Below are 27102 nucleotides of genomic sequence, written 5' to 3' on the forward strand. Positions count from 1 at the left end.
GATTTTATACCCTTTAGATAACTGAATCTCTTCTTGAAATTATGAAAGCTGTATTAGGCCAACTGATCAAAGTGAAATTTGATAAGCAAAATTTTCAAGTTGGTATGAGTCTAGTCCAATAAAGTTCATTTAAACATAAAAAGTCTAATACCTAAATAATTGTACATCTATAAGTACTACCTTTTTCTTTCAATATTATTTCTAACTAAATATTTTCTTTAAAACTGTAAAGTATATATATTTAGTAAGTATATTATGTATTAGTTTAGTACTAAGTATATATATACTTAGTAGTTTAGTAGTAAACTGTGCATATATATCTTTGTAAATGTAAATAGATTTATATCAATATATTTCTCTATCCGCCTATTTGATTCAACAAACTAAGTATTTATTCTTCATGCAAAAAAACCTAAATAAATTCAAAGATTATTCAGGATATAGGTTTGTTTCTAGTTACTGCAACTGGTGACATGGCAGCTGTTTAAATGGAACTGATATCAAATCAGCAAGAGAATTCATGTTCTATTTGCTCAACGTCTAATAGAAAAACCATGCTCCCCCCCCAAAAGAACTTGCTCTGAATAATGGGCACAACCACTTATTTCTGTTTGTCATCATAGATTTGGTCTATATAGCTACTGAGGAAAATAAAGACTTATACCTAAAAACAACCCACCAGGTATTTTCATTATAAATAAAATGGCCTGCGAAGCAGAGACTTTTGGACATAGTTACACCCACTTTTTGTATGGGAAATTTCACTCTAAGGTTTGCTTTCTAAAAATGAGGACCTAAAGGGGCACCTGGGTAGTTCAGTTGGCTAAGCATCTGACTCTTGATTTCAACTCGGTCATGATCTCAGGGTCCTGGGATCAAGTCCCATATTAGGTTTGGTGCTCTGCCTGATCCACTCCCTCTGCTCACTCCCCTCGAGCGTTATCTCTCTTTCTCTCTCTCTTTCTCTCACTTTTTTTTTTTTAGATTTTTTTTAATTTAATTTTTTTTAGTGTTCCAAGATTCATTGTTTATGTACCACTGTATCTCTCAAATAAATAAGTAAAATCTTAAAAAATAAAATAAAATAATAAAATAAATGAAAATGAGGAGGCCTAAACCTGGGGATTAGGGTTTTAAACCCTAATGTAAGAAAAACACAGCCCCAGAACTTGAGCTAGTATATCTAGATGGAGATCTTTACTACTTCTATGCCAAAGAGAGAGTCCTTTTCCCAGTTGGCAAGAGGTCTAGACACATATTTAGGGGGTCTTTAGTAATTTGTCCTGAGATCAGTTTTTCAGGAAACATGAGGAACTTGACAAACATGGATCCCTAAAAGTCAAAGAACCCTAGCTGTAGAACTGACATTGATAATTACTACAAATCAATAATAAGATCAATTGTCAATTTATAGGTAATAACACTTTCAATCACTAAAGTGAAATTTTAAAAATTCAATAGAAAAATGAGAGGGTCTGAAACATGCATTTTTTTTCAATTTTTTACACATTATAGTGTAAAATTCTGTAATGTATTCCTTCAATAAATAATTTTGGTCATCTATGACATATATATGTCATATATATGTATATCATATACATATATATTATACATACATATCCTATATACACACATATATAGTTACCTAGGAAAATAAAAATATCTATGTAAAAATAAACCATCAGGGGCGCCTGGGTGGCTCAGTGGGTTAAGCCTCTGCCTTCGGCTCAGGTCATGATCCCAGGGTCCTGGGATCCAGCCCCACATTGGGCTCTCTGCTCAGCAGGGAGCCTGCTTCCCTTCCTCTCTCTCTCTGCCTGCTTCTCTGCCTACTTGTGATCTCTGTCTGTCAAATAAATAAATAAAATCTTTAAAAAAATAAAAAATAAAAAAAAAAACATCAGATACTTTCATTATAAATAATACCACCTGCCAAGCAGATTATTTAGTAATTATTTAGACATAATCACTCTTCCTTGTGTATGGAAATTTTCACTCTAAGGTCACTCTTCTAGCTCTAAACTAGAAGAATCTGTACAATAATCTGAGACCACTCCCACTACTTAATTTTAGCCCTCTTTTTTTTTTAAGATTTTATTTTTATTTTTTTTTATTTTTTTTCCCTAGAACATCCTTTTTTTTTTAATTTCTTTTCAGCATAACAGAATTCATTGTTTATGCACCACACCTAGTGCTCCATGCCATATGTGCCCTCCATATTACCCACCACCTGGCTCCCCCAACCTCCCACCCCCCGACCCTTCAAAACCCTCAGATTGTTTTTCAGAGTCTATAGTCTCTCATGGTTCATCTGCCTCTCTAATTTCCCTCAACTCCCTTCTCCTCTCCATCTCCCTATGTCCTCCATGTATTTGTTAAGCTCCACAAATAAGTGAAACCATAGCCCTCTTTTAATGCCTGGACTCTCTTAACAACATTTAATTTGGCTACTTTCCCTAATCTCTTATCACTTTGCTGCTGAAAAAAAAATCTTCCCCAAACACTATTTTCCTTTTCATACAACTATTCAAAATTTCTCTATAGGTCCTTAAAAACAGTGGCTAACATTTGCCAACTGTGCTATATGCTAGGCACTACTATAAATTGGTTTTATGCAGCAACATATTTAGTCCTCACAAAGACTACTGGCGTACTCTGGTGGCCGTGTTCTTCTCTACATTTTCTGGCCTCTTCTGCAGTTAGTTGGACCTTATGACTGGTTACAGCTAGTAGAATATGAGAGGAGAGATCAATGCCACTTTTGAGAGCAGACTGGTTAAATGTCCATTATTCTTTCTTTGTGGCCTCTTTCCCCTCCCTTACCAGAATCTACTACCTAAAAAAGTCAGATTACATTGAAGTCACATGACACAGAGCCACAAAATGGAAGTATCCTAAGTTTCTGAGTCTGCTTAGAGAGGCCAAACTTACATCAGATACAATATAAACAATAAATAAGCTCCTATTTATGAAATCACATAAACCTCTGGGTTTGTTGTTATGTGGTACAACCTATATTACCTTAATGGATAAATCCTGAGGTAGCTACTATTATTATGATTATGAAGACACTGAGACATAGCTAGATTAGGTAATTTGTGCAAGGCAAACAGCTAGGAAGTGGTGGAACTAGATGCATCTGACCAGTTTACTCGCAAGGCCCATACATATTTCTAGTATGCTACAGGCTCTCTACATGACCACTGGATAAAGGAGGCTTGTTCACAATCCAGTGGCATTATATCATGTGGCACAGTAAAGTATTTAAATTTCAGGCTTTAGAATTCAAATCCCTTCCCTGACACTTACATCACAGCTGGGCAAATCGCAAGGAATCCAAGCTTCAGTAAATACCTCTGTAAAATTGGAATAATAATTACAGAATCCAACTCAGAGTTGCTGTGGCGTAATACGTATAGATAGTAGACCATTCTCTGACCCACTGTAAATGCACACACTTGATTTCTTACTTCCTTCCAAAGATATTTCCCCCTCTATCTGTCTCCTTTACACCTGAATAGACCAGAGCCTAACCTTGACCTTTGCATTCCCTCTTTTCATTGATATTTCCTCTATCGGAAGTGGGTTTTTTTTTCCTTTTAAATTTGATTTTTAAATCCTATCAAACTTTTGATATTTAACCCAAAGTCTGACTCTGCGGCAAAGATATTTTTTCTTTATCACAGTAAATTAAAGTGGGATTTCTAAAGCGTATGTGTTGCCTACAATAATCATCTGACCTTGGTATTAGGTACTGAAATATAAGAGTCAAAGAGCACAAACTGAAACCAGATTTCATGGGTTTGAATTCTGGTTCTTCCATTAGCTAGCTGTGTAAATTTGGGCATGTTATTTAGCCTTTTTATGACTCTGTTTCCCCTGTAAAATGGGAATACTAGCTAGCTACTTTATCAGGCATAATGTAAGTATTAAATGAGAACAGTGCTGGGCACAAGGTAAACACTAAGACAGGGTTTGCTGTCACTATTAGTTTTCATGGCTATCATTTGTCGCATACATTTTACATCCTATCAAGATTATAAACATGGTTTAAAATCATGGAGTGCACAGAATTTCCTTTATAATGTCCAAAATGTTGGGACAATGGCTGGATATAGTAGGCATACACTAAATATTTGGTGATTTAATAAGAGCCTATAGTGTGGTTAGCCTTTGCATAGAAAATAGATTTCTGAATGTATACCATGTTCCAGGAATTGTGCCCAACAAAATATGTGACTTATCCCATTCAATTATCATAACTACCCCCATAAGATAGGTACTATTATTATTTCATTTTACTAGTGAGGTTCAGAGACATAGTTAAGTTGTTACTTGTCCAGGATCACACAGTATATGGCAGGAATAGGATGTCCTTGTTTAAAAACACAGTGATTTCCAAACTTTAGTGTGCATCAAATCATTCAAAGGGCTTATTTAAACACCCATTACTGGGACACCTGGATGGCTCAGTCATTAACCGTCTGCCTTCAACTCAGGTCATGATCCCAAGGTCCGGGGATCGAACCCCACATTGGGCTCCCTGCTCAGAGGGAAGCCTGCTTCTTCCTCTCCCACTCACCCGGTTTGTGTTCCCTCTCTCACTGTCTCTTTCTGTCATATAAATACAATCTTAAAAAAAAAAAAAAAAGGAATCACAGATTACTAAACATCATCCCTAGTTTCTGATTAAATGAGTATGGACAATGTCCAAGATTTTGCATTTCTAACAAGTGTCCAAGTGATGATGAAGTTGCTTGTCTAGAGATACACTTTTGAAAACCACTTCACTGGGTGATAGTCTTTCTTCTATACTACACAGCTTAAATTGCACCTAGAAACAGATGTTTCTAAAGTAGAAGTTGACAAGTTCTATTTAAAACATGTAAAAACATACCAGGTTTCCCTAAAAAATAGTGTAACCTTAGAAATTTATGTGGAAATTGAGCTTTAAAGAAAATAGAAAAACATTTTCTGGCAAAGATAATAACTCTACACAAGCTATCAAAAAGGAGCAAATTATACAAGTATTTGACTTGGCATAAAAATGCTATTTTCTAAAAAAAAAAAATACTGTTTTCTTAATGAAAGACCAATTAACAAATTCAGGAAATCAATACTTATGGAAAGAGAGTGTCAGAGGTTTGCAGTGGCCTCAGACAAGGGAGGGAGAGAGACTACTTCCTAGACTCTCTTATCTTGTTCTGCAAGTGGATTAAGTCAGATATAGGAATTTTAAACATGACCAGATCATTGGCTCTACCATAACATACATTCCTTTGGAAGTCTTCAGAAACAGGATCTTCCTGCCTGTGGCAACACATCATAGGAAAACCAAATCAGGACAAAGAATCAACTGCTTCGGCCCTAGGATCAGATATCACAACTTTCTTTTCAATTATGTATCCTTCCTTGTCTATATTTTATTCATAAATGTCTTATTTTTACTACCTGATCAAATTGATAAGATTAATAGATTTGATCCGAACTCTGAGGATTCTGAAAGAGGTTTTCCACCTGACTTTCAGTACATATTTGCCTTTCTCTATACTTAGTGTGTTGTTAAACTTATCTTGCTAAATTAGGCTATATGTCCTGTCTATTCTTGACTTCTGTCTTCATGTACCCATGACTTTCTATGATACAAATGTCAAATGTATAATAAATCATGTTAAACTGTTTTACAAATGAATGCTGCTAGACATAAAGAGAGAGAAGATCAGATCAGAATCATCAGCAGTACTAGAAGAGGGGACATATGCAAGGTCTTTCAGAATTCTGGGATTTAATTCATTTGGACCTGGGTAAATGAGTAATGCTCTGAGGATGTATAAGAGAAAACCACATAAGTCGAAGGACAAGAACCAGAGAGAAGCAAGAGGTAGAAAATTAACAGGAATCCATATAGGGCTGGGAATAATTCTTACCAGCCAAAGGTGAAAGGATATCTGTAAGAGGCACCAGGCAGTCAGTTCCAGAGCAGAAAAGCTAAACTGGCACTAGTCTAAAGATTTCTTTGAGACTTCCCTAACAGAACTTAAAAACAAGCTTTAAAAGCATCTCACTAATTTCAAGTAACTTAGTTGCTGTACATCAGAAGCAAAATAGATGTTGCCTAAAGAAAAAGAACAAAATTCAGAAATCGACAGTACCAAATTTAAGGTGTCCAGAATATAATCATAATTGACCAAGCATGCAAGAAGCAGGGCAACATGAGCCAGAATTGGGGGAAAAAATCAACAAAACTAGACCCCAAGCAATACAGATAATGAAATCAGCAGACAAGGATTTTGAAACAGCTATTACAAATATTCTTCATATGTTCAAGGTGATTCAGAAAAACATGAGCATGATTAGGAGAAAAACTGCAGATATTAAAAAAAAATAAATGAAATTTTTACAGATGAAAAACATAGTATCTGAACTCTGAACTGATTAAGTCTGGATTTAACAGCAAAATAAATATGTTAGAGGAAAATATCAGAAAGCTTGAAGATACAGCAATAACTGTCTAGAGTGAACTACAGGCAGAAAAAAGGCATAATATATAGAAGAACAGAGCAATAGCAACTTCTAGAATATATCAAGTGATCTGATATTGGTGAAATTGATATCCTAGTTGTACAAGAGAGGAAGGAGGCAGGAAAAATTTGTGAAAAAATAATGGGCAAAAAATGTCTAAATTTTATGGAAATGACAAATTCATCAGATTCAAAGGCTCAGTAGATCTTAAAAAGAGTAAATCTATATAAAACCACAGCAAAACACATTATAATCAAAGTACTGAAAACCATTGATAAGATAAGATTTAGAAGTCTCCAAAGAGAATGTCAGCAGACTTCTCATCAGAAACAATGAAATCCATTAAGGAGTAGGGAGACATTTTTAAAGTCTGAGGGAGCCAACTGACTGCAAAGGGGCATGACATAATTTTTTTAAGGTGGTAAAAATGTTAATATCTTACTTGTGGTGGTTTTTATACCATATTCAAACTCATAAATAGAACTGACAAAGTTTGTTGTATGAAAGTTTTCTCAAAAACGCTCATCAGGAAGAAAAGATGCTGGTCAATTTGGGGGGAAATTGTGTTAGCACAGCATGAGAATTTCAGTTTAGAAACATTTTTTTAAAGAAGAAAATTGATCTAAAATATTACAAAACATTTTTTCTTCTATTACTTCTAGGCACTGAAATATTTCAAAGAGAGGCATGGATTCACATAACCTTACAAGTCATACTTTAATAGACATCAAGTCTCTTTTGAGTTACTGACAGAAAAAATAATCTTAAGTAGCGAGCTACGTGATTTAGATAACATGTAAAAAGTAATTCCCAATAAGTGTGTTTTCTATAAATACAAGCCCCAAGTTAACCTTATACTAAAATTGTCACACAGTCAATGGTATGGATCAAAATAATCATTTTAAATTTGCATAGCTCATACATTTGCGAAAATTATTTTAGGTTGAAGAGATTTTTAAAAGTACTATTGCAAAAATTTCTTATTTTGAATAACTTTTAAATTATTTTTGTTACCTTTTCCCAAGCAATGAATATACATGAACAATTTTCATCAAATTGTGTTTTCTGCAACTATAATAAAGTATATAATAGAGTGCAACAATGTTTCTTACCTCCAGTTTATTTCTTGAAGAAGTGGGTTTCCAGTGATAGACAATTCATGGAGAGAATAGCATGCATCAAACCACCTAATGGCACTTGTAAGATCTATAGAAAATAAACAATAAAAATCATTATAGAAGGTAATTACAGAGAAAGAAAAATAATCATAAATCAATGACCACTTATTTACTGGTAGGTATTAAAGTTATAAAAATTATTTATTTTGCAGAATACAATATACTTTTAAAAAGGGACTATGCTAAGAACACAGATTCTGGGGGCACCTGGGTGGCTCAGCCGTTAAGTGTCTGCCTTTGACTTAGGTCGTGATCCCAGGGTTCTGGGATCCAGCCCCACAAGGGGCTCCCTGCTCCATGGGAAGTCTGCTTCTCCCTCTGTCACTCCCCCTGCTTGTGTTCCCTCTCTATGTCTCTCTCTCTTTCAAATACATAAATAAAATCTTTAAAATTACATATTTTTTTAAAAAATTTAAAAATTAAAAAAAAAAAAGAGCACAGACTCAGCTGTTAGAATATATATTTCTCCCATTTAGCAGCTTTGTGAACCTATGCAAACCATACAATTGCTTTGTGATTCAGGCTCATACCTATCTTACTGGATAAGGGTTAAATGAGGTAATGTGTGTAGGGCTTAGAAGAGTTTTTGCCAGAGTTAGCACGAAATCTGAAGAAGTGAAATCTGAAGTAATAAGTGGTAAAACTGAACACATACTTAGAGTTACGTGGACCTCTTTTACTTTCAAAAGTAAGAATAGTAGGTCAGTCTAGGATACATTACAGAGTAATTTATAATAAATTGTTCTCCCACAGAATAATATCATAAAACTAGACAATACATAGGAAGCACTTGTTTTTAAACCTTACTCTGAGAGAAGGGAAACATACCTGGTGAGCCTACAATCACAGGGGTTTTCTGTCTGAATGCAGTTTACCACTTCAGAGCAGTGAGACCAAATAAAGAAGCTCTTTTGCTGACTGAGGAGGCAAATATTAGAACAAGCTGGAATTTATGATGAAAAGTACTGACAAGAAGCTGTGTATATGTATATTGTGAGGAGGGAACTGGGGGAAGAAGTCTATGTGAAGATTCACCACAGGTCCACAGACAAGTGTGAGGTGTCACACACACAGGGAAAGGTCAAAAAACTGAGCAGAAATCACCAGCTGTAAGGATGAAGGCTGAATGATGACAGTAAGTTCATGTAGTAGTAAGAGGCACTGGAGTCTCAGCCTAGCCGAAATGAGACCTAATTGAGTATCTCACAGATTGAGCTACAATCCAGAAAGACTATGCAGTAGGAGTGAACACAATGCCTTGGGGTAGGGGCATGAACTGAGTTAAAAACTAAAATGGCTCGTCCTAAGAGTGAATGAAATTAAAGAAGACAGGAAAAAAAAAAAAGTACCCATAAATGCTTTAACTGCCTGCCAGAACTGAACATAACTACCATTAAAAGGAAGACAACAATTTCTACTCACTAAACTGTATTATATACAATGTTCAATAGGTAGTTAAAAACTACTAGACATATCAGGGCACCTGAGTGGCTCAGTTGGTTAAGCATCTGCCTTTGGCTCAGGTTATGATCTCAGGGGACCTGGGATGGAGCCCTCCATCGGGCTCCCTGTTTAGTCAGGGTCCTGGTTCAGGGGGGCTCCCTGTTCAGCTTCTCCCTTTCCTTTTGCCCATCCCCTGTGCTTGTGCTCTCTCTTTCTCAATAAATAAAGTCTTTTTAAAAATTACTAGACATATCAAACAAAATGGATTTTACTTCAGACAAAACACACTTTAAAACAAAGACTGTAATAAGAGACAAAGAAGAGTGTTACATAATGATAAAAGGGGTCAATCCAACATGAGGATATAACGTTGTAAACATTATGTACCCAATGCAGGAACATCTAAATATTTAAGGTGAATATTAACAGCCTTAAAGGGAGAAACAGACAGCAACACAAATCATAGGGGACTTTAATATTTCACTTACATCAATGAATAGATTATCCAGACAGAAAGTCAAGAAGGAAACATCAGTCTTAAACAACATGTTAGACCAGATGGACTTAAGAAATCATGTCAATGAACAGACATTTCTGCAAAGAAGACATCCAGATGGGCAACAGACACATGAAAAAAGTGCTCCACATCACTCGGCATCAGGGAAATACAAATCAAAACTACAATGGGATACCACCTCACACCAGTCAGAATGACTAAAATTAGCACGTCAGGAAATGATAGATGCTGGCGAGGATGCGGAGAAAGGGGAACCCTCCTACACTGTTGGTGGGAATGCAAGCTGGTGCAACCACCCTGGAAAACAGCATGGAGGTTCCTAAAAAAATTGAAAGTAGAGCTCCCTATGACCCAGCAATTGCACTACTGGGTATTTACCCTAAAGATACAAACATAGTAATCTGAAGGTGCACGTGCACCCAAATGTTTATAGCAGCTATGTCCACAATAGCCAAACTATGGAAAGCACCTAGATGTCCATCACCAGATGAATGGATAAAGAAGATGTGGTGTGTGTGTATATATATATATATATACACACACACACAATGGAATAATATGCAGCCATCAAAAGAAATGAAATCTTGCCATTTGCGACAACGTGGATGGAAATAGAGGGTATTATGCTTAGTGAAATAAGTCAATTGGAGAAAGACAACTATCATATGATCTCCCTGATATGAGGAAGTGGAGAAGCAACATGGGGGCTTGGGGGTTAGGAAAAGAATAAATGAAACAAGATGGGATCGGGAGGGAGACAAACCATAAGAGACTTAATCTCACAAAATAAACTGAGGGTTGCCGGGGGAAGGGAGAAAGAGGGTGGTGGGGTTATAGACACTGGGGAGGGTAGGTGCTATGGTGAGTGCTGTGAAGTGTGTAAACCTGGTGATTCACAGATCTGTACCCCTGGGGCTAATAATACATTATATGTTTATAAAAAATTTTTAAAAAAAGACTAAAAATGACCACTTGCTAAGAAAATAGCAAGTATCAGTTAAAAAAAAATCATGTCAAGCATCTTTTCCAACACAATGATATGAAACTAGAAATCAGTTAGAAGAGGAAAATGAAAATTCACCAATATGTGGAGATTAAACAATATACTATCAAACAACCAATTCTTCAAAGAAGAAATCAAGAGGAATTAAAAAAGATATCTTGAGACAAATGAAAATGGCAATGTAATATACCAAAATTTATGGGATGCAGCAAAAGCAGTTCTAAGAAGGAAGTTCACAGTGATAAATGCCTTCCTCTAAAAATAAGAAACATCTCAAATAAACAATCTAACTTTACACTTCAAGGAACCAGAAAAAGAAGAACAAAGCCCAAAGTTATTAGAAGGAAGAAAATAATAAAGATTGGAGCAAAAATAAATTAAATGAAGACAAAAAAGACAAAAAGATCTATAAAGCTAAGAGCTGGTTCTTTGAAAAGATAGCAGAAATGGCAAACATTAGCCAGACTTAAGGAAAAAAAAAAAGACTCAAATAAATAGAATTAAAAATCAAAGAAATGGTACAAGTTTTACCATAGAAATACAAAGGATCATAAAAGACTACTAGGAAAAATTATATGCCAAAAAATTGGAACAACTAGAAGAAACGGATACATTCCTAGAAACATACAACCTACCAAGATTGACTCATGATGAAATAGAACACCTGAACAGATCAATTACTGTAAGATGATTGAACCATCTTAATCAAAAACCTCCTAAGGAACAAAAATCCAAGATCAGACAGCTTCACTGGTGAATTCTATAAAACATTCACAGAAGGATTAATACTAATCCTTCTCAATCTCTTCCAAAAAATAAGAGAGCAAGAACTCTTCCAAACCCATATTATGGAGTCAGCATTCCCTGATACAAAAACTAGACAAGAACACCACAAGAAAATTATAAGCCAATATTCCTGACAAACATAGATACAAAAAATCTTCAGTAAAATATTAGCAAACTAAATTCAATAATATATTAAAAACACATCACCATGATCAAGTAGGACTTATCAACATCCACAAATCAGTCAATATAATATATCACATTAACAAAACAGAAGATAAAAATCATATGATTATCTCAGACAATGCAGAAAAAGCATTTGATTAAATTCAGCATCCACTTTTGATAAAAAATGCTCAATGAAGTGGGTATAGATGGAATGTACCTGAACATAATAAAAGCCATATATGACAAACCCACACTAACCAGCTATTATCATCCTTAATGGTGAAAAGGTAAAGCTTTTCCTCTAAGATCAGGAATAAGACAAGGATATCCACTCTCACAACTTTATTCAACACAGTTTTGGAAGTCTTAGCTAGAGCAGTTATGTAAGGAAATAAAATAGAAGTTATCCAAATCAGAAAGGAAGAAGCAAAACTGTAGCTATTTGGAGATGACATGATATATAGAAAATCCTAAAGACTCAATCAAGAAACTTTTAGAACAAATAAGCAAATTCACTGAAGTTTAAGGATACACAATTAATACACAAAAATTTATTGGGCTTCTTTACACAAATGAGCCATCAGAAAAAGAAATTAAGAAAACAATCCTATTTATAATTGCATCAAAAAATAAGATACCTAGGAATAAATTTAACCAAAGAGGTGAAAGACCTATATATTTAAAACTAAAAGATACTAACAAAAAGAACTGAAGAAGACAAATAAATGGAGAGATATGTCACGTGCTAGATTGGAAAAATTAATACTGTTAAAATGTCCATCCTGCCCAAAGCAATATATATATTCAATGTAGCCCCATCAAAATCCCAATAGCATTTTTCACAGAAATAGAACGAGCCTAAAATTTATATAGAACCACAAAAGACTCTGAATATGTAAAGCTATCTTGAGAAAGAACAAAGTTGGAGGCATCATGCTCCTTGATTTCAAACTATATTACAAAGCCATAGGCACTAAAATGGTATGGTATCAGCATAAAAAGAGACATAGAGATCAATGAACAGAGACCCAAGAATAAACCTACACATATATGTTTAATTAATTTATGACAAAGGAGTCAAGGATATACAATGGGGAAAGAATAGTCTCTTCAATAAGTGATGTTGGGAAAACTGCATAGTCACATACAAAACATGAAACTTGACCATTGTCTTACACCATATACAAAAATTAACTCAAAATGGGTTGAAGATTTGAACATAAGACCTGGAACCATAAAACTCATAGAAGAAAACACAGGTGATAAACTGATGATTTTTTAAAATCTAACACCGAAAGAAGCAACAAAAGCAAAATATGAAGTTAACCTATGGTGACAAATTTAGAACTATGATTGTTTCCATGAGGGGACTGACTGAAAACTGAGATGTGTAAATTTAGGTAGGGACTGGTCAGTTAAATCAGTTGATCATTCTTTAAGTTAATAAACTTTTAACGGGTGTTTGTACATGTTAGAAGTCAACAAGTTAGACAAATTAATTTACTCATCTTCATTAGGCTATTTACTTCACAGGTAAAAGATACATGAATTCAAATAAAAATCTAATTGTGGTATTTGCCCAGGTGTACCAGAAAGATATGGAAATAATATGATTTTATTTTATTTGTTTTAAAGATTTTATTTAGGGCAGCTGAGTGGCTCAGTTGGTTCAGTGACTGCCTTTGGCCAAGGTCATGATCCTGGAATCCCAGGATCAAGTCCTGCGTCAGGCTCCCAGCTCCATGGAGAGTCTGCTTCTTTCTCTGACCTTCCCCCCTCTCATGCGCTCTCTCACTCTCTTTCTCAAATAAATAAAGAAAATCTTTAAAAAAAAAAAAAAGATTTTATTTATTTATTTATTTATTTATTTATTTATTTATTTGACACTGAGAGAGGGAGAGAGAGAGTACAAGCAGGGGGAGCAGCAGAGGGAGAGGGAGAAGTAGGCAGGACCCTGGGATCATGACCTGAGCTGAAGGCAGACGCTTAACTGACTGAGCCAGCCAGGTGCCCCAATAATACAATTTTAAAAGTGGAAAGAAATTTAATAGGATGATTTTACCATGCCTTTGAAGGAAGTAGAGGGCAAGAAAAATATATACAAACAAACTTACGGAAAAAAAAATGACAAGTATTCTTTTTTTCTAAATCTATGTTGTATCAGTTTAATTCTTAGGCCTAGCCTAGTATCTTAAGAGGGTGCAGGATAAATTTTTCCTCATCTATGCCTTATTGTATGGATATGTTATTTGTACATGCCATTAACACATCTATCCAAAACAACTCCCTTACCACATTTGGGAAAGAAACTCAAAAGCTCATTATATACTTATTAAAAATTATATATTTTTCTAAACTTACCAGAAAGACAATTGTTGCTGACATCTAGTTTTTCCAAAGAAACAAAATGAAAAAGTGGTATGATTTTGGTCAAGCTGAAAACAAAGAAATAAAATTCATAAAAATTTTAAATAGGGATGTCCTTATTATGACGTAAATACATAATAACATATTTACTAACACAATCATGATAATATTCAATTGTATGTAATTATATACATATATAATTGTACAATAAAATACAATTATGACAATAATAGTACTAATTAAAAATGTAGTAATTATAAAATTCCAAGTATTTATTCTATAATGGAAGATTTATATTCATTTTTAAAGGGAAATTACCATGGACTGTCAATTTCAATGACCAATATCATCGAGTTTAATGTTTACTGACTATTTAAATAAAAATAAATATATTTTTATTATTATTGATTTTGTTTTGCTTTTATAAAAGGCCTAATTTATAGAGAATTTATATTATCTTAATGTTTCCTGGCTCAAGCACATAACTTAAACCATTAAGAGGTAAAAATTTAAAAATATATATTTTTTACTTTTTGACAGTGTAACAGCTTAGAGTTACTAGTTTTGTTTTTAATTAATTTTTTTTTTTGTTTACCAGATTGAAAGTATTATAAGTACTACAAGTATCCAAAGTTACACTAAGATTATTTCTAAGTTAGAAATATGCTTCCAGGGGCACCTGGCTGGTTCAGTGTGTTAAGCCTCTGTCTTTGGCTCAGGTCATTATCGCAGGGTCCTGGGATTGAGTCCCACATCAGGCTCTCTGCTCAGCAGGGAGCCTGCTTACACCCCTCCTCTCTCTCTCTGCCTGCCTCTCTGCCTACTTGTGATCTCTCTGTCAAATAAATAAATAAAATCTTAAAAAAAAAAAAAGAAATATGCTTCCAAGGAACATAATAGTAGAAAATATTTTATATAGATAGAATAAGCAAGTTTGGCAGAAATATGCTAATATTTTAAAATAATACTTATTATTAATACATATATATATTTAAATTCTAGTAATACTGACTTTTCCTCCTACTTTTTAAAAGTTTCTAACATTTTCTAAGATATAATTGTCATTAAGAACCCAAATACAAGCAAGGGATGTAAGTGATATTCAAAATATTCACATCGTTGGGAATAAAAGCCATGAAGGGAAAATTAATTTAGTTTGATGTGCATTTCCAACTAAGACAAGTCTACACTTATTCTGTAATATAATATCACATTACCATAGCTATTTGGAAATAAAAATTAAGCCAAGCCTTCTAAATCTTTAAACAACAGAAAAATTCCTTTGCTTCAAATATAATCTCATAACAAACACAAGTGTCCTGAATCAACCCCACCCCTCTAAATGTTGGAACTCCATACAGTTCATAATATGCCTCAACTACAGAATATTTCTGGTACCAAAGGAAAAAAAAAAGTATGCACTAATTTCTACTTCTTTTGTTTTCTTGTTTTTTATGCTGTCCTTCTAGTTGTCCTGGCAGATATTTTTACATCTTTATTTCTACCATCTCCCTGTCATGAAAAAAGAAAATCTATTATTCTGAGGTCAGAAGCTTATAGAATAATACTGTGACTGGGAAGCCTCATGGGGTCTGGCACAAAACTAACACTGGTACTAACCTTGACTCCTTTCTTGTACTATCCTGCTCTGCATTAGCAGAGAGATAGAACTACCTATGAAAACCAGACCAAATAATGAGGCTGGAAAAAGTTCTCTCTGACTGTAGTTAAACCTAAATACAATATTACTATTTATATCAAACCTACACAACACCACTTTGTAAATACAATTTCTAGGAGGAAAACACCCAAGGTAATAAAAGAAAAAATGATAAAATATTGGCATTACATCTTTTTCATTATTTGTATATATACTACCAAATAGTAAAATTTACTGAAATGTCACATGTACACTGAAAAAGAAAGAAGGAAGGAAGTGAGGGAGGCAAGGAGGGAAGGAAGGGAGGAAAGAAGGAGGGAAGGAAGGAAGGAAAATTAAAATTTTGTTGATACATAATTAATGAATTTAAGTCCTAGTGTTATGATTTTCCTACTCAGGCATATTTTGGATCATTATTATTATAAGTAAGAAATTTAAGTTTTTCAATATAATTCTAATACATTTATCAAGAAGAAAATTCTTACTTGTTTTGTAGCTTTAATTAATTTTCTAATACTAAATCTTTGTCCTTCTACTAAAAAGGTTTTGAAAGATAAAGAGGTCAAGAGTTTTCCTCTTTTTTTCAGATGATTTCATGGTTTTAACCAGTAAGTTATATATGGCAAAGTATAGGTAACATATAGGTTATATGAAGACAATCAGTAAAATAACCAATGAAGTCACAGAATTAAAAATAAAATTCTCTTTTCAAAAATCAATCCAAGTAAAGAAATATTTGGTTTGACAAAATATTTTACATTAAAATTTTATCTTTTCAGATAACCATTCTTTTAGAATCATGTTCTTTTTCTTTTTAATAAAATTTTGATCTAGAAAACTGGCTATTCATTCACCTTTATGACTATTCATTAGGAAGGTAGAAACCTAATAGTAGAATTCTTTTTTTTAAATCTCTAGAACTTTTCCTTTTACTGACAATCTGTGTATATTTTTTTCCAAGAAAATTCAAACCAGAAAGACAAAGGACATTAGTGAAAACCTAATACCATTTGACCTTGTCACATTAGCCCTGGGCATAAAAAAGATATAAATTTCAAAGACGACAAAAAGCAAAAGATTTGTACAATGAGCAGCCAATGGGTAATAGTTTCCACTTTCTGCTCCTACTTAGACTACTTAGAGTCTCACTGGAAGTAGAAAGACATAAAGCCAAGAGTCTTCCAGTTAGGACTCCGCGGAGTCAAACTTAAAACAGTCATATGTCCTAATGAAAATTTAAAACAGAAGTCAAGATGAAACATGGATTTCAAACAATATGTACTTAGTATCATTTTTTATTATATTTCACTTTGAGGGGAAAAAGCATATGGACACATAATTTCTTTCTTGTGGCGAAGATATCAGAAATTAAAAGAAAAATATATACAATTTAAAAGACACACCAATCACAAATCCAAATATCACATTTATAAAACTCATCTGAGGTTTGCAAAATGTATTGACATATATTTTCCTTTTGGATCAATATTTGGCATTCCATCAAATAGATAAGATAGGTATTACTACCCCTTTTACATGTAAATAAAAAACCCAGGCTCTGGTAGTACGAAGAGAGTTATTCAAGGTCAACTGACTGGTAAGTTGTAGATTCAGCATTCAGAGTTGCTGATCCTGAGTTTTACCAAACCTGATATAGCTGTGAAAAAGTCAATGCACATGTAAAATCTTAATGTACAATGGATAATTCCTATAGTTAATGGTATTAGCTTATTGTGAAAAATCCTAAGGTTGAAGATCATTTTTACACTATGATTTCAAGAAATGATTTTACTACTCTCTATGTCCATTTCTATCAATCATATTTCTCTGCTCAGCAGGGAGCCTGCTTCCCTCTCTCTCTCTCTCTCTGCCTGCCTCTCTGCCTACATGTGATCTCTCTCTGTCAAATAAATAAATAAAATCTTAAAAGAAATGATAGAAAATTAAATGTGCAAAGAACTATGAGAGACCATAAAGAATATACTTAAGACAGTATTCTTAAAAAATTTAATGTTTATAGCAGCAATGTCCACAACAGCCAAACTATGGAAAGAACCTAGCTGGCCATCAACAGATGAATGGATAAAGAAGATGTGGTGTCTATATACAATGGAATACAATGCAGTCATCAAAAGAAATGAAATCTTGCCATTTGCGACAACGTGGATGGAACCAGAGGGTATTATGCTTATTGAAATAAGTCAATCAGAGAAAGACAACTATCATATGATCTCCCTGATATGAGGAAGTGGAGAAGCAACGTGGGGGGTTTAGGGGGTAAGAAAAGAGATGGGATCAGGAGGGAGACAAACCATAAGAGACTCTTACTGTCACAAAACAAACTGAGGGTTGCTGAGGGGAAGCGGGGGAGAGGGTGGTGGGGTTATGGACATTGGGGAGGGTATGTGATATGGTGAGTGCTGTGAAGTGTGTAAACCTGGCGATTCAGAGACCTGTACCCCTGGGGCTAATAATACATTATATGTTTATAAAAAAATTAAAAATTTTTAAAAATTTTAAAAAATTAAAAACACCATATATTATTATATAATAAATTAACTTCTTTTTTTACATAGTTAAATTCAAAAGATTAAGTTCTTTCATTCTTGAATTTTTTAATAATTTTTTAATGATTTATTTATTCAACTGAGAGGGAGAGAGAGAGAAAAAGCAGGGATGGGGAATGGGCACAGGGAGAGAGAGTCTCAAGCAGACTCACCCTTGAGCATGGAGCTCCATGCAGGCCTCGATCTTAAGACCCTGAGATCACGACCTGCGCTGAAACCAAGAGTTGAATGCTGAATCCACTGCACCATCCAGGCACCCCTTAGGAGTTTTTTTATGCTAAGGACATATATTACTTAGTTCTATGCCCCCCACCCCGCAAATAGAAAACATGACATCAATATCCAAATGTTACAAGGTTAGGCAAATGTCAACTTACAAATAAGGATTATTTGGATTAAGTACCCCAAAGAAATGTCTAGTGATCTAGTTGATCTAATTCTTAGTCGTATCAGATTGATATGGGAAATAAGTCATATCAGACTGATAGGGCAAAAGTCTATCAGCTAGTATTAATTTTAACTATTAAAAGGAGATTTCTTTGATAGTTTAAATTGTCCAAAGAAATTAAAGGCATTATTTCTCAAAAAAATGGTATTGATTTGAATATTTTCTAATCTCTTTTAATATTATTTTTGCTCACTAATGTGGCTTGAGATCCACTTCTATAAAATGAGGTATTTAAAAAAAAAATGTATGAGGTATGTCAGTTACTGAGTGATTTACTGCATATGTCCAAACCATAGCTAAGCATTTCTATTGAAATTGTGTTTCTTACCTGGAAAATATTGTAAAAAGATCCAATAAGTTTGTGGATGCCCAAATTATTTAAACTGTTATCTGATAGAGCTGGCTCTACAATAAATCCCCCTTTAAAACCAAATCAACTTTCATATGTTAGATCATTGAAATAATTTGAGGGGATTTTTGAATACAGATTCAGTTTTTGCTTTGTCAAATAGTGGAATAGTTTAGTAGGTGGAAGTTAAATCATTTGGCCCATAAATGCTCAAAGGATGAGCACTACTGTGGAGAGATTGTGAGAAAATTTTAGGGTTCTTTTAGGAAAAAAAGTATGCATTAAAATCGGGTTATACTTGTTCACTTGTTCTGTAAGAGTTGTATAACTCAAAAAAGCAATTTCTTGTTAAAGGTGGTTTCTTTCCTCTACTCCCTGTGCCTTTGATGAACAAATTAATCATATTAGAGTGAATAGGTTTCAATGAAATATTAAGCAGAGGGAGACATACACACACTGTGCTCCTGTTTTGGTTTTAGACAGTTATTCTCTGCAAAGATCCAGATGTTTGGTGGTTTCAAATGAATCTTCTGTGTCAGGTACCCATCTCAGTTTAATGTTAAGGTATTTTTTTAAGTGTTACTTTATATCCTTAGGGAAATCGAATTTAAATCAATCTTAACAGTTACAAAGACATGCAAGTTCAGAGCAGATTAAAAATCGTTCTTCCAGGACTTAATAAATACCACTTGAGAGAATGAGACATCCTTCTGAATTAAATTAACTACCTCCTGCATTTTCCAAGGACTATATTCTTTACAAATATAAACAAACTAGCTCTGGGAGATTTCTACAAGTATGTCTTTGAGAAGAAACAAAATGAGTAGGATAAGTGACAGTTAAAATTCTACTAAAATTTGAGGGTTTGCCAATATACTACTTTGTCAAATCCTATAAAGATATATTTCTAATTTATGTACTAATTTATTGTGATGCACTTCCACTGAATTGCTGGTAAAATCTAATAACCTTTCTACTTGTTATGAAGATCAAGCATTTACTTCAAACAGTCATTCAATGCATTTAGTGCTTATGCAGTTTGTTTTTACCTGTTTTGAGAGATAGTCAGGTTCTGTAGTAAAGGCAGCCAATAGGAAGAAAGTGCTTCCACAGTTGAAATGCTGTTATCATCCAAGTGCAATTCTCTTAGTAGAACATGATTCTCCAAGGATGGAAGCTATATTTAAATTTGGGTCACTAGCTTATATTAAGTAAAATATTTTTGTCATTCAACAAAATTTAAAAACATAAAACCTATTAAAACTAACAAAAGGTATAGTCTGTTAAACTGTATATCTAAATCAAAGTATAATGTTATGAGAATTTTAGGATGAATAAAATCTATAAGAATTAACTTTATAATTAGAATTTTTTAAATAAACATTACTTCATGGTAAATTTTATTTAGAATTTCATTACAGATACATTTGGCTCCACTTACATATGAAAATATAACTGAAAATTATGATTTATTTTAGTGTTGTGAAAAACTTATGTTAGTTTTTTACAAAATATTCTATGTTGAACTTTTTTTAATAGAGATAAGTATGTGACAGTTTTAAGTAAACTGAAAGTCATATACAGATGATAAACAAAAACAAAGAAAAATTAAAGTTCCTTTTAATTTTTTCTATCAAAAGAAAAATGTTGTATTAATCACAGAAGCCAATAATTCAAAGAAATTACCTCACTTAGATAATTTCCCTGTAACTTCAGTACCTGGAGCAATCCACAGTTTTCAATACCTTCAACTTTAGTTAGATGATTATGTGAGCAATCCAGGTATATAATGGTAGGAGTATCACAAAGACCTTTTGTACTAATTAACTGATTGTGGTCCACAATTAGTTGCTGAAGATTCCTCAAAGATTCTAAACCACCTGGAAGAAAAATTTTCCAAGATCACTTATATCAAACATTCTTCTAGAATCTAAGATGCAATTTCAAATTAATTGTACCTATTTTCCAATCTTTCTAATTACAAGTGAAGATTTAGCCCCTATTCTTCTGAAAAATGTGTAAGTGTAAAAAGTATCCTTTTTTAAACTTGTATCTAAAATATATATTTTTGAATGACATTGTTATATACCAATTGAAAACTGAACAAAATGCTAAAAAGTATACATTGGGTGGGCACTGATGTTTTATTTTATTTTCAAAGGCAACAGAACACGGGAGAAATAGAAGGACTTGTTTTCTCAAAAAAAAAAAAAGTTTCCAACTCAGTTTTAGGGTCTTTGAAGTTTGATTACTTCCTTAAGATTGAATATATAATGTTGGAATGCTATTTTCCTACCATCCCATTGAGATAGCTATCTTAAATTCCCAAGTGAAGTAGGTGCAACCATATTAACAACAATGAAATATTAACATATTCTTCAGGTATTTCAAGATTGACACATGTATCCTCCTTGTTGCCCAGATAAGGTTAAAACTAATATGATACTATATAAAAAATACCAGAGGAATCCTCAACTATAGCTCAGCACTTACAAGGAAAAAACTGAAAAGGCTGTTCAAGTAAGCCATCAGGAATTAGCACTGGAAAGAAATGCTGAGGAAGTCTGTAAACATTTCATGAAAGATACTAAAAATCTAGAAAATTTTACTTAGATTGAATATTGGACTAGATATGATATCTTTAGGTTTCCACACTATTACATGAAATAGGCAGTTCTAGAAACTGGAAATATGGTTTAAGTTCTAAAGTAGGTACTGGTAAACAGACGGTCTTCAGTGAGTATTGTACATATGGGAGTCATTGAGGCTGGACCTTGGAGAATCAAGCTTCATTGTGATTTTCTTGTTGAGCCCCAAAATATTTTATTCAATTTAATGTTGGAATAAACATGAGTTTTTTGCCCCCCAAAAAAGTTATTTGATAAGAAACTGAAAGATAATCTTGAAAAAAACATAATTAACATATAAAAACAATATCTAGAATTTATGTAATAAATTTATCCTGGAGAAATTTAAGGCACTAACTCAAGGTTTGTTCTTTTGATTATACATTGTAACTTACAGAAAGAAAGGGCAGACAGTTGGCTTATATGAAAATGGAGAAATAAAAGGAAGAATCAAGTAATATTACCAAGATTTCACAAGAAAACTTATTGCTGTACCACATTTTAAAAATTTAGATAATAGAATTGAGTGTATTGTACCAATATTTCATAGAGATACGTTTGAAGAAAAATTATATTTTAAAATTGCAGTGTTTCTAATAGTTTGAGTCAAAAGAACATAATATTATGGGTGCTTATTCTGTATAAAAAGGAATACATTTTTATGCTAAAGAGTTAATTTTCTTATAATGATAAATTACACATTATCTAGGAAAATACATAGAAAGACCCATAGAAGAGAGGGACTTAAATTTAAATTTAGGAAGTAATTTTACATTTTTTAAGTTCTTATCTAGGATTGATGTACTGGTATTTTCCTGTAATGTAAAATAGCAAGTATGACTTAGAAAAAAATTGTCATCTGTTATTGTTCAAGGAGCGAATAGTTCTGCCCAATGAGACAGTTGACTAAGTTTAAATAACAGAGTCAACTATCTTATATATATTATATATTATACATTATCAATTCCAAGTTATTAAAAATAGAATATTACATACAATAGTATATATTAGCTGAAATGTAATTTTAAAGTCTGCTGAAATAGAAAATACTTTGGAATTTAGTATGCCTTATGATCATATTGAACGAACATCAATTAACCCCCTGAAGCAGTTTAAAGACATTCAAGGAGGAAGGAAATAATAAAAGTTTATAATTGTGTAAAATAAGGTGTCCTTTATCAAATATTTAAACATCCCAAGCAATCTACTTCCATAAGCTTAGTATTTTTAAAAACCATGGACATTACTCTTAAGTTTTTCAGAGCTATTGAGAACTAGAATCTTCTATTAACTCATTTAAAGTTGGGAATGCATTGGTGAGCCTTCTCAAAGGTAACCCAAGAAGAGAACCAAGAATGAAACATCATTAAAAAAAGTATCTTAATGACAAAAAAAGGAAATCATTTAAAGAATATGTGGAACTGAGGTCTGCCAACAAACAAGTGAATGAGCTTGGAAGTAGATCTTTCAGCTTCATTGAGCCTTGAGATGATACTAATCCTGGATGACAGCTTGACTGCAACCTCTTGAGAGATCCTGAGACATAAACACCCAGTTAAGCCACTCCAAGATTCCTGATCCAAAGAAAATATGCAAAGTGTTTGTGATTTTAGATTGCCATTCTAGGGCAATCACAATATATATTTGCTTCACAACAATATATAACTAATACAGTAAAGATTCTATTTGAAAGAAAATATGAGAAAGAAGTAAATATGTTGAAAATGCTTTGGGCAATAGAAGGATATTTAAAGAAATTTAATGTAACAAGAATTCAAAGATATTAAAATAACAGAAACAGATAAATAAATGGACCAAAATAACACCATGACAGAACTAATAAATAATTTTGAAACAACATTGTACATTAACAGAGAGCTACAGCTTGGATTGCCCACAAAAAAAGAGATCATCACACTGAGAATAAAATATGAAGAAAGCCAAAAATAAAAAGACATAGATTAAATTAATTAAATAATAATAGACATGAAAGACAAACTCAACCAAAATATGGATCATCTATGATTGAAAAATAGAACCAAAACAAAAAAGTTTTCAAATATATGAAAACCAAAATTTTCCAGAAACAAAGGAATAACTTAATCTGTAGTTTGAAAGGTACATTATATTCCAATCCAATTTTATGTGGATTTATTGACTATAGGATGTTTCTTGGTTAAGTTACTGACTAAGGACAAGGAGTGTTATTCAGGTATCTTCATAGAAATCAGTTATAAGGACAGAAAATCAAGTTAGCCTCTTACTTGCAATAGCAATACATAATATCATGTATGCAGTGAAGCAAGGTCACAAAGTGCCAAGTAAAGTGTAACCTAAAAATAGAATACACAGCTTTCTTCTCATTCAAGAATGAAGGCAACTGACAGATATTCTCAAACGTGAAAGAATTCGGGGATAATAGGATCCATCTTTCTTTGAAAAATGAGATTTAAAAAGAGCTAATGAACTAGGTAATCCAGATAAGCAGAGGATGAAAGGAACAGTTGTAAAAAGCACTGGTACTAACCCATTGTCATATAGATCTAATGCCACTAAAGGATATGTACATAAAGTCATAAATCCTGATGTGAACAATAATTGTGGGAGGAAAAGGAGATTGTGAAAAGTATAAATATTCTAATTTATTTTATTTCCTTAAAAAGAGTTAATATTGTCTAAAATACATGAATCAAAAGCACATGTTTTAAAAATTTACTAAACAAGAATATAACTGGCAAAACTGGAAGGTGGAGATGGTAGTATAAAGGAGATAATTTTATCATCTTTAGCTTGAGAAGCCAGTCTAAAATTCTGAAGTCAAAACAGTTTCATATACACTCTTGCTCTATTGTTTAACAATGCTTTTGAGTTTTTAAGTATGTCCCATCTTAGTAAACTGTTTGTAGAAAAATTGACTGAAAAGGAGTGTTCCCAACCATAATTCACATAGGGATGATTTTTGGTTTTGTTCATCATAAGATTATTTTACATACATTAATATATTTCAGCAAATGCTTACTTTATAAATCATGGTACTTTTTTTTTAACATTCTTTTTTAAGATTTTATTTATTTATTTGCCAGACAGCGATCATAAGTAGGCAGAGAGGCAGGCAGAGAAGAGGAAAGAGCAGACAGCCCAATGCGGGGCTTGATCCCAGGACCCTGGGATCATGACCTGAGTCGAAGGCAGAGGCTTTAACCCACTGAGCCACCCAAGCGCCCCTAAATCATGGTACTTTTTAAAAATTCAAATTGATGTTTGACTTCAGTAGTGGTTAAAGTTATGTCTGCATCATCTCAAAAGCAGCACTAAAGTGATAGCTGTTTATTTAATGTTAATAAAAATTACATGCCTAGAGCTTATCTCTTTATATGTACTGTAATAATGACAGGTACTATTAAAGTTTATCTACTGTGTAGTTAAACTTTACTTAGTTAACTACCTAAACTTTTTTTAATTAAACTTTACCCTAAATACACTTATTTATATAGGAAAAGTAAGCACAATTGGCTGAAGAGTTACCACATTTATTTCAAGTGATTTCTTATTTTGATTACTTTGTTCTTTCATATAAATTCATCTTATATATAGAAGGACATTTTGTTTACCATTTTATATTTGTTATTCCTCAAAGATTTTTGTATTTCTATTTAGGTGTGAGCTATGTTTTTTACAGTTTTATTTTCTTAATATAGGTATATGACAAAATTTTCTGTGATTTTTTGAAATAAACAGAGTAGCTTACATAAACACATATAAATCATTTATATTTTCCACATTTCTACTAAAAATATCAAAATCTATTTTTGCAAAACAACTTTACTTATAAAATTCATCAGAGATCCATTCTATTAGTTTCAGCCCTGTGTTATGTCCACATGGAAATAGAAAAATAATATAGAGAGAATCTCTCCCCAAATATCTCTTAGTTTATCAACTCAACTACTATTTTTTAAATTATAACATGTAAAAATGTTAACAACTTATCGTGAACTGAATAAATTACAAAACAATACTATTACAGTAGAGTTCTTTTAAATGGCAGAAAACAATCTGAAAAGACAGCAATTATGCAAGAAATTTAAAAAACAATCCCATTTATAACTACATCAAAAAATAAAATAAAATTCCATAGAATAAATTTAATCAAGAGGTGGAAGATCTATATATTAAAAACTATAAGACACTAATGAAAGGAATTTATGAAGACAAATAATTGGAAAGACATTCTGTACTCATGAATTAAAAAATTAATATCATTAGAATGTCCATAATCCAGAGCAATCCACAGATCCATTGCAATCCGTTTCAAAATCCCAATGACATTTTTCACAGAAATAGAACAAATAATTGTAACATTTATATGGAACCACAAAAGACCCTGAATAGTCAATGCAATTTCAAGAAAAAAACAAAATTGGAGGTATCACACTCCCTGATTTCAAACTATACACCAAAGGTATAGTAATCAAAACAATATGATATTGGCATAAAAACAGACACATAGGTCAGGAAAACAGACTAAAGACCCCAGAAATAAACCAATTAGTTTATTGTCAATTAGTTTATGACAAAGAGACCAAGAATATAAAATGGGGGAAAGAACAGTCTCTTCAATAATTAATATTGGGAAACTAGACAGCCACATGCAAAAAAATGAAGCTTGACCACTGTCTTAGGACATACACAAAAATCAACTCAAAATGAATTGAAGACTTGAACATAAGACCTGAAACCATAAAGCTCAGAGAAGATAACATATGGTAAACTCCTTGACATGGGTCTTTGGATGATTTTTTTAAAAATCTAACACCAAAAGAGAAAGCAACAAAAGCAAAAAAAAAAAAAAAAAAAAAAGATAAACAAACTAAAAGCTTCTGCAGCAAAGGAAACTATGAACAAATTGAAAAGGCAACCTACTGAATGGGATAAAATATTTGCAAATCACATGTCTGATAAAGGTCTAATATCCAAAATTTATAAACAACTTCAACTCAATAGTGAAAATCCAATCTGATTAAAAAATGGGCAGAAGGTCTGAATAGACATTTTTCCAAAGAAGACATACAGATGGCCAATAGGCATATGAAAAGATTCTCAACATCATTAGTCATCAGGGAAATGAAAATCAAAATCACTATGCGCTATCACTTCACATCTGTTAAAATAGCTATTCTCAAAAAGACAAGAAATTAACAAGTGTTGGCAAGAATATGGAGAGAAGAGAACCCTCTCACACTGCTGGTGGGAATGTAATTGGTGCAGCCATTATGGAAAATAGATGGGGAGGGTCCTCAAAAAATTAAAAATAGAACTACCTTATGACCTACCATTTCCACTTTAGGATATTTATTTAAAGAAAAAAATGCTCCTGACATGAAAAGATATATGCATCCCCATGTTTATTTGTTACAGCATTATTTGCAATAGCGAAAATATGGATACAACCTAAATGACCACTGAT

General features: G+C 32.8%; 1 protein-coding gene across 1 annotated transcript in view; it reads right to left on the minus strand.

The window, feature by feature from the left end:
• The window catches only part of LOC111142277 (leucine rich repeats and IQ motif containing 1), a 187505-nt gene that overhangs the window by 120934 nt on the left and 39469 nt on the right, over positions 1-27102 (minus strand). Inside the window, exons 10-13 of the mRNA XM_022495329.1 lie at positions 20695-20888; positions 20058-20185; positions 13979-14052; positions 7635-7728 (exon numbers count right to left, since the gene is read on the minus strand). Of these exons, the coding sequence (XP_022351037.1) occupies positions 7635-7728; positions 13979-14052; positions 20058-20185; positions 20695-20888 (490 nt within the window). The remainder of the gene's footprint in view (positions 1-7634; positions 7729-13978; positions 14053-20057; positions 20186-20694; positions 20889-27102) is intronic.

Source organism: Enhydra lutris, unplaced genomic scaffold (genome assembly GCF_002288905.1).
Source record: "Enhydra lutris kenyoni isolate GAN:26980312 unplaced genomic scaffold, ASM228890v2 scaffoldscaffold7, whole genome shotgun sequence".
NCBI classification, from domain to species: Eukaryota; Metazoa; Chordata; class Mammalia; order Carnivora; family Mustelidae; genus Enhydra; species Enhydra lutris.